Source organism: Corvus cornix, chromosome 1 (genome assembly GCF_000738735.6).
Source record: "Corvus cornix cornix isolate S_Up_H32 chromosome 1, ASM73873v5, whole genome shotgun sequence".
In the NCBI taxonomy this organism is placed as follows: domain Eukaryota; kingdom Metazoa; phylum Chordata; class Aves; order Passeriformes; family Corvidae; genus Corvus; species Corvus cornix.
The window spans coordinates 31,510,378-31,527,309 of NC_046332.1; the positions used below are offsets into that span (position 1 = coordinate 31,510,378).

General features: G+C 40.2%; 1 protein-coding gene across 12 annotated transcripts in view; it reads right to left on the reverse strand.

Moving 5' to 3' along the window:
- TENM4 (teneurin transmembrane protein 4) overlaps positions 1-16,932 on the reverse strand; it is a 1,362,823-nt gene that overhangs the window by 162,142 nt on the left and 1,183,749 nt on the right. For 11 of the 12 annotated variants that reach the window (XM_039562133.1, XM_039562144.1, XM_039562174.1 and 8 more), the window contains 3 exons: positions 15,689-15,859; positions 10,662-10,876; positions 5,042-5,252 (listed from right to left, as the gene is read on the reverse strand). In XM_039562133.1, coding sequence (XP_039418067.1) covers positions 5,042-5,252; positions 10,662-10,876; positions 15,689-15,859 — 597 coding nt within the window. The remainder of the gene's footprint in view (positions 1-5,041; positions 5,253-10,661; positions 10,877-15,688; positions 15,860-16,932) is intronic. The other variant, XM_039562181.1, reaches the window with a different exon arrangement.

Sequence of the window (16,932 nt, forward strand, 5' to 3'; positions counted from 1 at the left end):
AGGGGTATACAGAGCCAAAGTCAAAAACTATTTGCAGAGCATGCAAAGCTCTGCTGTTATTTTGTACGAGAGAGATCGAAAATCCATCAAAAATTAAATGATTTTTCTTCCTGGCACAGTTCTCATATGTTGCTGTATTTCTTTTTCTGTGCAGAGCAAAAAAAGAGTTGTGAGTGTGGGCAGGAATGGGTTACTAACTAATTATCTGCAGAAGGTTACCACAAGGTGGAAGTCCCCCTCTGACACAGAAGGGCTAAGATGACCACACTCATTCAATAGGGGAGAACTGAGCACTTCCACGGAGCAGCTGGAGTCTCATTAACAGCTAAGGAGATCTGATTCAGCAAAGTACTTGCTGAACTTTCAGCCTCTTAAGCCTAAGGAGAAGTTCAGAAAAGGGTAGCTGGGACATTGAAACCACTTTTCCTCATTCAGAGTTCTGAAGATCTAATAGTGCATGGGGGACTTTTAACTGAGGCATTAAGGAGCCAAAAGAGAAGTGCAAGCCAGAACAGATCACACCCCATGTTACTCTGCACAGTATCCTGACTCCTCAATATTTACATGAAACCAATTTAGATTTTTCCAGACATTAGCAAAACAAGAATAAATAACATGAATGGTTTTGAGACTCCAAGTGGATCACACTTCTGTATCCTTTCTGAAGTGGAAATTGCTAGAGTTTAAGTTAGCTTACAGATAAGCAGCAAAAGCAAGGGAAAGAAATCTGAGCTACTCAGACTCTTCCTTTTCCCTTTGCTAAGAACAAGCTAAACACGAAGGCACTTTCACACAGTGCTAAGGAAGTCATTCTTGTCACCTCTCATGCAAGGATTCCCAGTCCGATGCTTGTCCCCGTGCCCTGCAATTGCTCCTCTGTGACCTCAGTCCTACTGTGAAGTGTTCCTCTGCTGGTATCATTCCTGAGTGTGAACTGCTGTCCCAGGGACTGCATGGGGTGGGCTACATTCTGGGCTATTGCAGGAAGGGCATGTGCCTTTTGTTTTATATTGCCAAGTGCTGTATGTGCTGGCAGCCCCTTATAAATCACACCAGAGCTCCTCTTGCACTTTAGTGGAGGAAACTACTTACAGTAGGTTATTTTTACCTACTGGTAATGGATGGTAGAGGGGGCAGAAGGAATGATCCTTTTCTTAAACTTAAGCATTGTCTCATGCAGAAGATACAAGTAAGATAAAACCTTGCATCCTATCCTGGGTGTTCTACATGTGTTTCCTGTTGCTTGCTGGGTGACATGCTGGCAAACAGCGATGCTCTCCTCTCACAGACAACTGACTTTGCTCTTCTTTTTGATTTCTCAGTGGCCCTGCACAGCTGAGCCTGCCTGAGCTCAGCAGTAACAGCTGCTGGAAGACACTTTGACTCCATAGACGCTCTTTTCAGGTTCTCAGATGTTTCTTGCTTCTACTGAGCAAACTTTTGGCCAAAATCTCTGTCTGAGATGTGCTGATTCCATCTGATCCCTGAGCCTACTATTTTGCTTCACTTAGACATGATTGCTCTAAATAAATTACCACTATCAGGCTGATAGTAGCAGATTGTAAATCCACAAGGTGCTTCTCAAAGAAGTGTTTCTATTAGGAATTTCGCAAAGTGCCACCAATGTAATTTAGAAAAAGGTTAATTTATTTTTGAGAGACCTTGACTGTCCATTCCTTTATAATGTAATGAATTGTAATTCAGAAGAATAGGATATAAAAATACTATTAAAAGCTGAAAACTCTTCCAGAATAATCTTTTTCCCTCCACCTGAATTGTCTGTATTATTCAGAAGTATAAGCTCTGACAGGCATTACAAGGCTGTATTCTCCCCAGGTTTACATTCCGTGCCATGTAACAGGCACACATTTTGACACCACCTTAACCCTTCAGTGATGATGATTCCACATCGTTTTAGAAAACAGGCCAAGTTGCCATCTCCTGCCCTCAAAATCTGTGCTCATGTTCCTGAGTGGATTTAGTTACAGCTTTATTGCATTCCAAAGCTGTATGATGGACAGCCTCACAATTTATGAAATTAACTGTGTGTTATCAAACTGGGAATACAGATGCTTTTTCCATTTTTCTCTAGTTTTCACTAGAATAATGGAAGCCAAATCATTCCAGGCCAGCCCTGCACAGTAATTGCAGTTGATACTGTCATACAGAGCCGGCAATGATTTGCTGGCTCTGAACAGCTCGGTCTGTTGAAACACAGCAGATAAGACTTGGAAAATCAGCACCCTTTCCATCCAACATGTTTATTGCTGAAGTAAAAGCTATGGCCATTTATTTTGGTGAGTCCTCACTCGCAGGGGATGTTTGCCTGAAGCAATGACTGCAGTTTGGCTTTATGAACTTATCATTACGATCACCATTATCAATTTTGTGCTTTCTACTACTATCTGTGATTATTAATTAATGCTTCATTCATTTTCCCAGCAGTTCTATCACCCTCACAGCATCTCTGGGGAAATGTCACTCCCCTCAGTTTTACACGGTGAGCAGCTGAAGCATGAGCCTAGGCTGGGGCAGAATTAGCACATCAGTCAGAATCCAGGAGTTCCAGGCTGCTGGTCCTCTTCTCAGATCACTGGATCCTACTTCTTCCTGCACCACAGCTATACTTTTCAAACTCACTCTTACTGTAAGCCCTATGTTAGTGGAATAATAAAGGGAGATTTCTTGCCACAGAAATCAAATTAAATGGCAGCTTGCCTCTGACAGTCAACACAACTCCTTTGAAGGTTCCTCACCCCACACAGACAGATCTAAGGCTTCCATCACATGTGATTTGATTTATTCTTTTGGTGTTGCAACTTTACACACTGATTCATAAGCACTGTCAGGTTGCTTTATCCTCTTTACTTGGGCAGTGAAAAAAAATAGTAACACTACAGCATCACAGTATTTATACACTTACAATCTAGCAACCATGTCTTGCCAGACTTCATGAATACACTAGAAAGGTTCTGAAGCATTAGAGTTACACAAAACACCTGACTGTTTGTTTTGTTTTTTTTTAACAAGCTGTTGAAATCTAGATTGAGAAGAAAGGTACCGACTTGTTAAGGCTATTACAATGTTCTTATGGTACTTATACAAATACTGCACTTTTCTGGACAAATTCTAGCCAAGAAGCCACATTTTCCTACCTAAAAATTTTACTTAAGTCTGTTTCAAAACGCACAGCTTGTCCTTTAACAGGTTTTTTTACACTACAGCTCTGTGTTGATATACAGCTGCCAGTGGATAAAGTGATTCCCACTTGTGTGGTAAAAGAAAACTTCCTTGTTTCTGAATCACAGAAACACAGAACGATTCAAGGTCAGCAGGGGATATATTGAACATATCATGGGCTCCATATCGTGGACTGCTCTGCCTATCATGCAGTCATGAAGGTACAGCAGAGCACAAACAAAAAAAACCAGGATTGCCTTGAAGACAGTCTGACATGCTTCTCACCCACACCATTTCTTTGCATTTCAAAGGCAAATTAAGAATGCTTTTTATTTTCTTTCTTCTTGTTTTTCCCTGTATTAGTGCAATGAGGCCAAGAGAAAAGTCTGGCTAGAACACTTAAGCATCACTTTGAAAACAAGAACAAGTAGTGACAGTGCTCTAAATGTGTTTTCTGCTGTTAGAGCCTTACTGACTTTTCTTCCTGTGATGGGAAATTTTGGACTGAAGACATTCTTAGCCAAGGAAAAAAAGCTGCCTTCAGAAGAATATCTTAAGCTTCTGTGGTTATTGTAAGCAAAAAATCAAATTACTAAAGTAAACTAAATGGAAGTAAATCTGCATTCTATAGAGTAAGACTTCAATTTCTTAAGTTAATATACAACTACTTCTAGTGTTGCTCAGCTGCAAACAAGACAGAACATCACATTTCCAGGTTTTGAATTTATTACAGAGTATTACAGCAGTTTCTACTTCTGCATTAGATAAACTTTAGTGCTAAAATGGAATATTGGGATGTTAATGACTTTCCTTTAACAAGACCTAAACTTTTTAATTAACCTGCCAAGACAAATTACAGCCCATAGCTCTTAGGTAACTATTGCAGACAGCTGAGACTCAACACCAATGCCTCTGTTGGGAGAGGGATTAATGGCAGCTTTGGAATGAGTCTGCTTTTTTCTACAAAAAAAAGAAGTCCATTAAACACTGCGGCTAGAAGAATGCTGAGTGCTAGTTTTATGGAGTAGTCTTTAAATTACAACCAAATGAATTTAGGTATAGGAACAGTTTCAGCAGGTCAATCAAATTTAAAAATAAATATTATTGAATCGGGAACAGATTCTGATATTTACAGGGTGGAAGAAGAATACTCAATGGGTTATCAGGCACCCACTGGCAGCATCCTTTCCTCCTTGGACAGCAACAAATCCATGCCTGTGAGTTGAACTGACAGGGCATTTTACTGCCAGAGAAGTCAGAAGACCTATTTAGTTAATTTGCTCTTCTTAAGCAATCTCAGCTTAATTCTGTTAGCAAGGAGAAATAGAGATTCCTGTTGCTGTGGTTGCTACTACCAAGTCTTACAGTGCTCTTTATTGGAGTTTCAACCCCAGTATTCTGCCCGAACTCCAGCTTGAGTGATTTTGATGGTGTTCAGCGGCAGGACTGTCTCTCACACAGAACTGAAGCATGGTACTGCTGTCTGTTCTTCAATCATTCCTACACCTCTGCTCCAGAAAGAGAAATAAGCCAATCAAACAAACAAAAAATCAAACAAAACCACCAAAAGCCAATTAAATAAAAGGAAAATCAAAGTAAGAAAATACAGCAAGGATTTTCCAGCTTGTAATCCATGTTTGGCACTGGGCAGAATCTCATTATGGTTATAGTTACTTAAAAGGCCTAAAAAATACTTACTCAACATTTAGGGTCTAATAGTATTCAGCACGTTGCTAAATACAATCCCCTTCAAGTATTCTCTCCAAAACCACACAAAGCCATCGTGCAATTCGAGTATGTGCCTTAATACCTGTCCCCAAGGCATATTTAGGAGTTTAGGAATAATAGAGGAAATCCTTACCAATAGCAGTAGTAAGGAAAGAAACCACTTCCGATTCCTTGCCATCATTGTAGAAGGCTAAATGCCATATTCCTGAATCTAAATACTGGATAAATCCTGTCTCGTGGCTGGCCAAGGGCACAAAAGCTCTGTGCTGCCGCTGAGGTCCTTCCAAGCTTCTTGCCTCCTGTGTCAGCAGACGTCTTCCATCAAGGAGCTCAACAAAGTCAAACTGAAACGTAAAGGGAGCAATGTTTGTGTGTGTACCAGGTTTCCTCAAGCTTAGTCTCTTATTCTGGATCTACAAAAGCATCATAAACAGGATTTTCTCTGGTAGCTCAAGTATTTTTCTGGACTACCTGCAAGTAACCATTTTGGAAATAGCTAGTGTATGAATGTATTTTCCTGCAATTATATGAATCATGAAATCATCTTTGTTTAGAAGGTGACTTGCAGCATATTGGCCCTAGTGAGGTGTTCTCACTCTGTAGAAATATAGGCAGGGAAACATGAGACCATGACTCAACTGCACTGTAAATATGGCACTAAGCAGCTTATTTGTTATCTTCTTTGTGTCTTGGCTAATACAGAAAAAAAGACAGAAAACTATATTTAGCCCGACTGGGTTGTGTGCCAGAATTGCTAGGGGTCACCAAAGGAAAAGTAAGAGATATTTTAAAGTGAACTCTGGTAGAGGTTTTGCAGAAGTATTTTGGTTAGCCAGCAAAGGTTTTATCTTAAAGCAGTAGCAAAAATAGTTAAAAGATCACAGAAAATGAAGATGGAAAAGAGATAAACATACAGAAAAGTCCCATTTAAGGAGTGGCTCTAGGTATTTTCCTCAAAAGGATGCATTTACTTTTTGCAACAGTAACTTCAACTGACAACTGCTTTGCTTTAATACCAGTACTGCAACTCCTTTTAGTTCCCTATTCAAATAATCTTCCACTGATTTTTGACAATAATTGTGTTTTGTCTGGTATTATACTAATGGCATGAGGCAGATATAAGCCTAGCAGGCATCACAAATATTAAATGAAACTTATCTAGTCTGACTTTAGTCATGTGTTTAGGTGACCAGGACACCTTGCAAGCAGAATCCAGCAACTGAGGCACTATTCAGCTTTTCTATTTCCTGACTTCACTTGGTTTTGCCTTTCTCATCCAGCTGGTCAGACAAGCTTGTGGCTTTTTTCTGGCAGAAAGATGAAAAACAGGCAGAAAGAAACACCACCACTTATTTCTGAACCTGTAAATGTTGCTGCACTGAATGGCTCCCGAGTGTTAGCTGACTGTGGCACCAATATTTGGGCTGCTTATCCCTTTTCACTTTACTGTAGCAAAATTTGGGTGCTTATTATTAAGTTGCCTGGTATGGTCTTCAAAGTCAACCAAGATAAAGACTTGATGACATGTTCTTTCCTATGTAGCAAAAGTTAAAAAAAGTTAAGCTACTAAGTTAAAAAAAGACGTGCTTATTTCCAACAACATTTTGAGCAATGAGCTATATATGACCTAGCTCGCATATGAAATGGCAGAATTTGCCCGAGGTTATTTTTATTATGTATTTAAAATTGTATCTTTACAGGAAATTAATTTTGAACCTTGGTTTCATTTTTTTTTTCTTTCAGTTGTATTTCAGTACACAGATCTCAAATTTGGTGCTGAAGTGTCTTTTTGAAAATGTAAAAGCTGCTACACCTGCAAAGGTCATTCCTTTTGGGTGTCTATCCAAATTAGATTAGCTAGACACAGAGTTTGTGTGTTGAAAAAATATGATGTAAACATAAATTATAAAAACATATGATCTAAAATCTAAAAAGACAATGTAAGTAGAAATTCTAAACACATGTAATTAAAAATGTACATTTCTGTTTCATCCTTGTCCTGGGGGGCATCAGGCACAGCACCGCCATCCGGGCAAGGGAGGAGATTGTCCCGCTCTGCTCTGCACTGGGGTGGCCTCACTTCGAGTGCCAGGGGCAGCCTGGGCACCACAAAGTAAGAAAAACATTGAGCTCTTAGAGAGTGTCCAGAGGAGAGCCACGAGGATGGCGAAGGCTCTGGAGGGGAAACCTTATGAGGAGTGGCTGAGGTCACTTGGTCTGTTCAGCTGGGAGAAGAGAAGACTGAAAGGAGACCTGACTGTGGTCTGCAGCTTCCTCATGGGGGAAGAGGAGGGGCAGGCACCGATCTCTTTCTTCTCTGTGGTGACCACTGACTTGAGAAAACAGCATGAAGCTGAGTCAGGGGAGGTGTAGGTTGGATAACAGGAAAAGGTTTTTCACTCAGAGGGTGGTTGAACACTGGAACAGGTTCCCCAGGGAAGCGGCCACAGAAGTGTTTGGACAATGCTCTCAGGCACAGGGTGTGATTCTTGGGGTCTCCTGTGCAAGGCCAGGAGTTGGACTTTATTATCTTCATCGGTCACTTCCAACTCAGCATATCTATGATTCTATAAAACAACAGAATGATTTAAGAGGATACTGATGAGCGGTTGGTTTGAATGACACTTTGTGACCCAGGTGTCTGTAGCCACTCTGAGCATGAGCTACTGCCTAGGCTGATGCCTCATCAGGTCTCAGTGTGACCATGCCTGTCACAGCTGAGCAGGACAGTGACAGAGGACATCATAGTGGTGTCTGGGTGCTGGGAATGTCCCAAAAGAGCTTGAGTTTGATTAAGGAACAGGTGAGCTGAAGAAGGTAAAACCAGTAAGAGAAAAACCTAAGTGTTTCCGTTTTCACTTTGGAGCACGATGGAACAGCTTGATCACAGGTAAAGTTCACCTCACCAAGCGCTGACATTTCCATGGCAGCTTGAGTTAGTTTTCTAGAATCACTGGCTTGCAAGTGAAGAGACACTTCTGGGATGCAACCTGCTTCATCGTAAAGTGGACATCTAAGAAATGTCCTGTGGATGGAGCTTACACGCATCCACTTCCTGCTCTTTGTTAGATGTAGTTACTTAGAGCTTAGTGAGATGAAAACAACCTCAAGGCACTCAGGTACAGTGAGCTGCTGTTCTTCCACTCCAGTCTGGGTTATGCTTACTTGGGGCTTCCTGCCAAAAGCAAAAGGTTTTTTTTCACAAATATTTGCAAGATGCTGCTGCAGATGCTGATGACTTTGCCAAGCTACTAGCTACAAGTTGTAAGTATTAATTGAGCCACAAATGGGTTGTGTTTTATTGCATTTTAATACATTCAAAGATTTTTAATAGGCAATTAGTTACTGCCAGCAAGGAAATCATAGATAAAATACCATGTTAATCAATTCAAACTGGACAAATGGAAAAATACCCCCTGCACGCTGTGATGGCCAATCCCTAATATCTATGATTTATTAAAATTTGGCTTAGGTTAAAATGAGTTTGAAAAAGGATTTGATCTAGGAAGATTAAATCTAATAGACCGTAACAAAATTGTGTAACTTACTATGATTTGTTGAGAAGAATGAGAAGAAATGCCTTTTGTTAATAGCAAACTACTTTGGGCTTCTGCATGATGTATTTCTAAGACTACAGAAATTTGGAGCTTACATTTTCTTCGTACTTATTAGTGACCACCACAGTGGTTGGCAACCTAAAACAGAAAACAATCACCACAGCCAGAGAAAGTTTCCCTAAGAGAATTTGGAATAGTTTGTTTGCATGGCCAGGTTTTGGTAGCAGCAGGGGCTGCAAGGGTGGCTTCTTTGAGAAGCTGCTGGAAGCTTTCCCTGTGTCTGACAGAGCCAATGCCAGCCAGCTCCAAGACAGATCCACTGCTGGCCAAGGCTGAGCCCATCAGTGATGGTAGCAATTGTCACCTCTGTGATAACACATTTAAGAAGGAAAAAAATTTATTGCACAGAAGTAATTGCAGCCAGAGAAGAGGGGAGTGAAACTATGCGAGTGGACCAATTATGCAGACACCAAGGTCAGTGCAGAAGGAGAAGGAGGTGCTTCAGGTGCTGGAGCTGAGATTCCCCTCCCTGTGGTGCAGCCCATGGTGAAGCAGCTGTGCCCCTGCAGCCTGTGGAGCTCCAAAGGGGAGCAGAGATCCACCTGCAGGCAGCCCGAGACCCATGCAGGAGCAAGTGGATGCCTGAAAGAAGGCTGTGACCCTGTTCAAAGCCTGTGCTGGAGCACGCTCCTGGCAGGACCTGTGGCCCCATGGACAATGGAGCCCACACTAGAGCAGGTCTGCTGGCAGGACTTGTGACCTCGTGGGAAACCCACGCTGTTCTTCAATGACTGCACTCCATGGAAAAAGTGAGGTCTATGTGCTAAACTTTAAATTTTTTACTTAAACAAATGAAACTATCCGCATAATAACTTCTGTTCCATAACAAAATTTAAGAATGATAATAAGTAAAGTGAATACAGAGTTCTGATCTACAGTAAGTATTATGCTATCATGACTTGAGCTTTTATTCAACTAACACAGGATTTTAAAGTCATAAATGTTTGAATCTCCCTGTGAAAGGAGACTGATTAAAAAAGGGCAATAACAGCATTACTGTAGCACTGAATTTATGATGTGCTGATCCTACTGAAATATTTTAATTCTGCAGAAAAGTAGGCAGAGAAGTGTAGAGTTATGACACCTCTGACAGAAATAAATTAGAGGTGTGTTAATATGAACAAAATACCATATTATCCAGAGAGATAGTAATAAACATACCTGTTTGTTCAAAAACGAAATAAAGGCAGGCTATTTCTATAAATCTCTAATATTTTCAGCTAATAGTAGAGGGCAAGGGCAAGACACACTGACATAAACCTGCTAATTCTTTGATAACATGCTGATGCAAGTGGGAGTAAGATACTTTGCACTGCCAGCGAGTTATGCCCTAATGTATTAATCAATCTGAGTAAGAGCAGCTTAGAAGCTGAAACGGAAAGGAGAGAAAATAATGTATAAAATCCTTACTTAAAGGGATGGCTCTTCAGAGCTTTTCAGAGAAAGCAATTTTTTGATAGGTTTTTGTCAAGGTGTGTTAAGGAAAGCATCTGCTTTCATTTTAATCCTACAGAATAATAACTGGATCTTGATTTCTGCCTAACTTGGTTGCTCTCTGTAAAATCTTGATTTTCTTTTCTTATACACTAATTACTTGGCCCTGACAAACCTCAGTCTAAGCTGACAGCATACAGCCTGGGAAGGGCTGGCTCAAGGCATTCCAGCATGGAAGACAGAAGTGAATCTTGCTCCCCCCTAGGGGTGACCAACTTGCTGCTCTTACCATGAGACGGCGAAGGCAGTGGCTGAAAGAGAGACAGACCTGAGATACACGAATCTGCTTAAGAGAATATTCCTTTGGATGCAGTTTGGGTGTAGCTGCCTTTGTGCAAAGCACTGGATGGAGAAGGTGGTACTTTCTGCTGGTACCACCAGTGACCACCAGCCTCACAAAACCATTCTCCTCTGGCAGCTTGCTGCCTTAGGCAACTGCTGGCTCTGCCCCTGCCTACAGCCCACCAGATTAATTTGTGTAAATTTTGCAATTGTCTCTTGATTCTCCTTCTCTGGATAAATGATCTTTGGCATCTTGCAAGCGTGCAACAAATTCTTGAAAGAAACAGATGAAAGAAAACAATACATCATACAAACATCAATTTAAGACAACATTATTTAATTGAAATAAGGTCCCCTTACCTGTGTGTGTGATGGTGGGAGTCCTTTTCTGCCATAGATGCCAACCAGAGCAGCCTTTCCTAAAGAAACATTGAATTTCAGATGCACTGGGTGGTCGATGAACACCTGAGATCTCCAAAAGATACCAGGAGGGATCTTCTGTGTGGCTCGTCTGCCTACATCAATTTCTCCGGAGTCTATAAAACTGTCGTCTGGAAAGAAACTACTGGGCTTTCCTGCCAAAACACAGGAACAAAATTCTTAAATTAGTCTTACATCCTGGAAGTAATTTAATCATACTGGTGTCTCTGACACTGATCTTGAGGAACAGTCTATTAGTGTCCTGAAGTCTTCACAGTACTTTGTCTAGCCAATCCATAAGATTATGGGAGGAAAACTGGCAGGATAATTTCTGGCTTCAGTAACTGTTTTGTTTGAAAACACGAGCATGGGAAGAGCAACCTGGAGAAAAATGGCCTTTTGTTTGAATTGTAACATCAGAGAGTGTGTAATTACATTACAAAGATAAGAATAAATCATCTGACATTATATTCTAAATGAATATAAGTTTAGGAATGGAGAAGTCATCATTAAATTAGTAACGAGAAGTGTAGCAAGAGTGAGATAGACGTGCCACAGAGTGGAATGGTGGTGTGGAGAACAGCAGCATGAACGATGCCTAAGTAGGGAAAGGAGAATGTTTCTCTATTAAATTAATTCTTGACAGTGGCAACAGTATTTGAAATATGCTGAACTGTCAAAAAAAAGCTAAGGAAAAAAAAGGACTGAGAAAAACAAAGGAGATCATACCCTGCACTTGAGTAATATCTATTAAGAAACATGAGAGGTTTTAATTGGGTTTCAGTATAATCTGTAAAGTGTCCTATTATTATCCGTTTTCTTTCAGAAGAGAAATGGAGGCATCTGTTTCTAAAACTACCAGGCTGGAGAGCCTGGGTATTCAAATGGAATCAGTACATGCTGAAATGTCCGAGGGAGTCAGCAGGGAGCTTGGCACCCCTAAAAAACACACCTGAGGAATTCCAGGTTAGAAATTCATACAGTCACAACTCTCAAAGCAGGTGGCTGCTTCAAAAAATCTGGACCCAAAGGAAGACCAGGAAACGAGGGGCAGAATGAAAAATCAAACACCAGAATGTTCCCTTTTCAGCCTGTGCTATAACCAGTGGCCACAGCTTTGGTGCAGGGCACAGGGATGATGAAGAAGGCAACTGCTTAGCAAACACCCTTTATAAAGGACACTTCTAGTGGAAAAGTGTGCAGTAGTGTCACCTGAAAGATTCTGGCTTTCGTAAAGAGAGCAACATGTCACCAACAAAGACTAATTATTTATTTTGGAAATTCAAATAAATTTGTTCTCTTATCTATGTGCCATTACAGCACACACTACTCTGTGTTTCACAGAGCAAACAATTCTAACAAAATGAGAAGGGAACTTCTGGCTACATACATTCTTTTGTAGAAAAATCACATTAGGAATTTTTTTCTTTCAGTACCTACATTTGAGGAATGTGTAAAAAAAATCTTTTCACATCTATCATGAATTCACATCAAAAAGTCTCAGAATTTACTTGCCATATTGAAAAGGTGACTGGTAGAACATTGCATTTTACTGTTTCAAATGACCTTTCCTTTAGTATTACATAACGTTAAATACAGTATTGCCTTAAATTTCTCCATATACCATCCCAACACAAACTCTCCAGCAGAAACAGATGTAAATTGTTAGCTGTCTCTGAAAATCAATATAGAAACAATATGCATATTAACTATTAAGGATGGAGAATCTTTCCTTGCAGAACTTTTGGTTCCAGTAACACTAAACCCTGATTTAAAGTCAGCAACTGCTTAAGGACACTGCTGAAGCAGGACTTGATGGCATGAGCTATCTTGAGGTAGAAGTTTTATGCATACCAGCACAAAAGGTGTATATATGCAAAGGCTGTATGTTCACACAAAAAAAGCTACTCTTAATTTTATAAGATCTCCATTTATCTTTGCTCATCACTCTCAAATAAATTCAGAAGGGAAATCTGCTGACTTTTTATCAGTTTTCAATACACATACACATTAAAGGAGATAATCAGAAGCATCTCAGGTAAATGGGCATTCTTTCTGAATCCTGTGCTAATAGAGTACAATTGCACAATGAAAATCAGCCAGATAGATTCTGAGGGGAATTATGTTATCAACTGGATTGATAGTATTTATTTGGTATACTAAAATTTTCTTTTCACACTGTCAGGATTATAGGAAACAGTTTCAATGTCTTCATGCAAAGTTTCTTATTGCACTATTGTAGGATGAAAAGATTGAGGATTCTATTAAAGAAGAGCTACAGACATCACACGTTTTGGTTCAAATGAAGGATATATTTTTTCTGATTACTACTGACATGTTTTTTAGATTCTTAGATATTCAGGTGAAAACCTTAAGTATTCGATATGCCCCATGACTGTTCATTAATAAAGATTGTACATCAGAGTGAATCAGGGAAGGTGAGAATTTAATATGACAGATGTTGCTATGCAAGATAGAGCCTGGAGAAAATGAGCACAGGATGTATTCCGTAGAGAGAGCAGCACTTGCTCATGCAAACGAAAATGCTTCTGTGATTGCAAAAGACAGTCTCACAGAAATAATTTCTTGTACACACAATTACAAAGTTTATGTCTCCTCTTGGTGGACACTTGCATGTCTGAGAAGCAGATATCCTAAGAGCTGTTACATCATGTTGCCAGTGGTCGAAGCTTGTCCTGATACAGATGTCCAAGCAGAAGCTCTCTTCACCAGCCTGAATTTAGTCCCTGAAATCCCTCTCTGTTTCATCAGTTTCAGCCTACAGTAAGATTAGGCCCTACGGACTGGATACTTCATAAAGAAAGTACAATGAAAAAGCCATGTCAGCTTCTAATCAGAAATTGGCTTTTAATCAGAAATATCTGACTCCTTAAAATTAACTTCAGGTCTGAATTCTTAATTGGGCTGTCAATTACTCTGCTCTTTCTGCACATTACCTTGAACTTTTTAGTTACCGTAGCAACTGTTCCTAATTTCTTTGGATATCAAAATGAGCTACTTCATTTCAGACCTTGCTGAATCTCTCTGTATTTCCAACAGGATGGTTCCCTGGCCCATCAAAACACTTAAGAACACATATAGCTCTGACTTCAACCACAGTCAATTACATGCTTAAACGTAAGCATGTGGTTAAGTGCTTTGGTAAACAGGGTTGGGCTTGAACAGAGGAAAATGCTGTTCTGGAGCACAGCCACAGATGAGAAGGAATGACTGTTACTGAGAGTTGGCAAGACACTGGTAATGATTCATTCAGATCAGCTCTAAGGATGTTCCTAACACATTCCAGCCTATTTCATTATGATCCGGAAGACATTCAAATATATTTCCATTCTTTTAAAAATAAATTTCAATCACATAAATTCTGGTTTAGAACAGAAGCCCTGCAGCACTGCTAGTCCAGAATTAGTTACATAGTTACCTGATGGCAAGAGAGCTGCATTTGAAGGCTGGACAGTGCACCAAAGATGTTGTTGTGATGTGCTTTTTAGTCAGGACACGGTATTTTCCTCTAGAGCCTACAGATTCCCTAAGATCTATACAAAGCACTCACTTGAGGGGTCTTCTAATGACATAACTAGGCTATTCCCCAGACTCCTCTTTTAACACTTTTAACAGCAGCAATCAAAACTTCTACTCATGTCACTGTAAATGTGGCTAAAATAAAATCAAGTCAAGGTCTTTCACCTGGATGTCAGTTTTGAATACGTCCATTTATTTTCATTTGGACTTTTAAAAGGAAATGGACAGATCAAAGCTAGATGATTCAAAAATGAAACATATGGCAAGTTAGAGGGGAAAAAAAAAGGATCTGTTATGAAGTATTTTTGAGTACAACAGCAGGGCTGTCGGCAGCTTGCTGTACTGTCTAGTAAGGTTTGCTGAGAATAACCTGCTTAGCTGATTTTTCCTTGTAGCAACTTGATGGCAGCCATCAGTTACCAGTAAATACACTGTTTTAAGGAACACACATAATTATGGCCTTTATTTGGACTAATAAAGACAGACAAAACCTCTTATAGAAAAAACCCCTCAACAATTAATTTAAATTAAACATGTAAACACAGGCTGTGAGCCAAAGCCTAGGGAACTCTGTGGAAACTTTTGAGTTCAGTGAGTTGCAAGAACAGAAGCATACATCTTACCCGTCCACAAAACTTCTTCCACCAAAGTAACTACCAAAAATAGTCAATTGCTGCAGTTTACTGGAATCTCTTAATTTTATGCAGAGAATCTTGACACACAAATAAAAAAAGCTTTCTGAAAATTTGCATTTCTCATTTCTCCAGCTATGTCTGGGGAGGGATAAGACTTTGCAGAGCTTACAGGTACTTTTAGCAGCGGTGCCCCTAAAAAAAGCACACAAAGATGTAAAGCTGGTAAGGTGCTACTGAATTGAGGATCCATGAGGTGCTTCTAATTTCTGTCAACACCGTGATACTTTGTGGAGACTAGGCCTTTTATCTGGCTACTTTTGCAAAGCTATGTCCAACTCTGGAGTGCCAAAGCTCATAGTGTAATAGTTCTCAGTAAGTATTTTGGTCCTCAAAACATTTGCTAAGTGGCAACAAATAGTAAAACTCAAACATTTTTGTAGTGTTGTAGAGGAAGCTTGATGCAGTGCTCCAGGAATCATTTAATTTTCAAGAGACAATGTTTTCCCATGAAAACAGCCACTCAAGGCAGGGTTTTCATGCTGACCTTCTGTAGTCTGTGAGAATGCCTTGAATATGCGGAGAGAGTTTCACACGGTTTTATTGCATTAGTGGACATCAGAGGGGTATGAAACTTAGAAACATATGGAAACAGGACTGACGACTAGCTCTAGACATGAAAGACTGGAAAAGCACCTGCTGATGGCAGCACTGAGGGTAATGGAACATGAGATTGGACGGCTGGAGTTTAGAGGCAGACAGAAGACTCACAACATGGACACATACCAACCATACCTTCACTGGTTCCTTTGCCTTTCCTGTCAGGTAACTCTAACCCTGTGCCCCCCGAAGGATATAAGGAGACGTCCGTTGGCACTGGCCAACTGCTGGCTGTGTCTTCCGTGATCTCATACATCTGCCCTTCCATCGGCTGCAGGTGCCAGTTTAGGCCAAACAGGTGCATGGCTGTGGTGAGCAATGAGAAAAGTCATCTTTTTCTGTTTGGGAGAGGTTCAGAACTACAGGGGCACTTTCTAAACCCTCGCTCCAGTGCCTTATTAGTGGTCATTGCTTTAGGACAGGAATGGAATTAATGTAATTAGACAGCTCCTGCTGCTTCTACCATACCAGCTCCCTAGGACTTTCCACCCACTTAAACTCAATTTAGATCACCTGTACCAATCCACTCCGCTTCTTCCAGCAGGACCACTCCTGACTCATGGTCTGCATGACAGGATAACCAGGCACAAAGCTCCCAAGGCTGGGGTGACAATGCGGTGAACACAGAAATACAAGGAGTATTATTTCCTAACATACCAATAAATCCCAGGGAACTGCACTCTGGTTTGTTTTGCCATATTCACAGTGTATTATATAGGTTATCTTTTTTTTTATCCACCAATTATACACAGAAGCCCTTATAGACATCTCCGATAGCTTTTCCTGGTTAAGACCAAGGGAAAACTGAGGCAATTTAAGATCCATCTTTTACACATGCCTCTGTGCTCTGCGTCACAAATGTGAGTGACTATGTCTGAGCATTCCTTTGTACAACTCAGCTTCTTCTATTCAGATCAAAGACATATCCTTGAGAACTGAAAATGAGCAGCACTATTTAGATTTGTGTGATATCAGGGCAAAGCTCTCTGTAGGCTTCTGGGCCATGCAAAGTCATCCAGTGCACACGTGAATCTATTTCAAGGCATTACATAATGACAAGTGAAGTTAAGGAACAAGACAGACTACTTAAAAAGCAAACATAAGTATGAGGAGTATGGAAATCATATGCTTATACAACTAATACTTGCCCCTTGCAAATATAAAGCAAAAAAATGTGGCTTGTGGCTTACCATATCAGTTCTTCCATCCCCAACATAAACATTTCATACTCAATCAGTATCCAGCTTAGCTTCAGGCTCTACACAGCTAAATGATCTGATACTTGCTACATTTGGAATGACATTTCTTTTTTAAGGAAAAGCCTTGATATTTTACACTATAATTTCTCCAAGAAACTATACAATGACACTAACAGCACA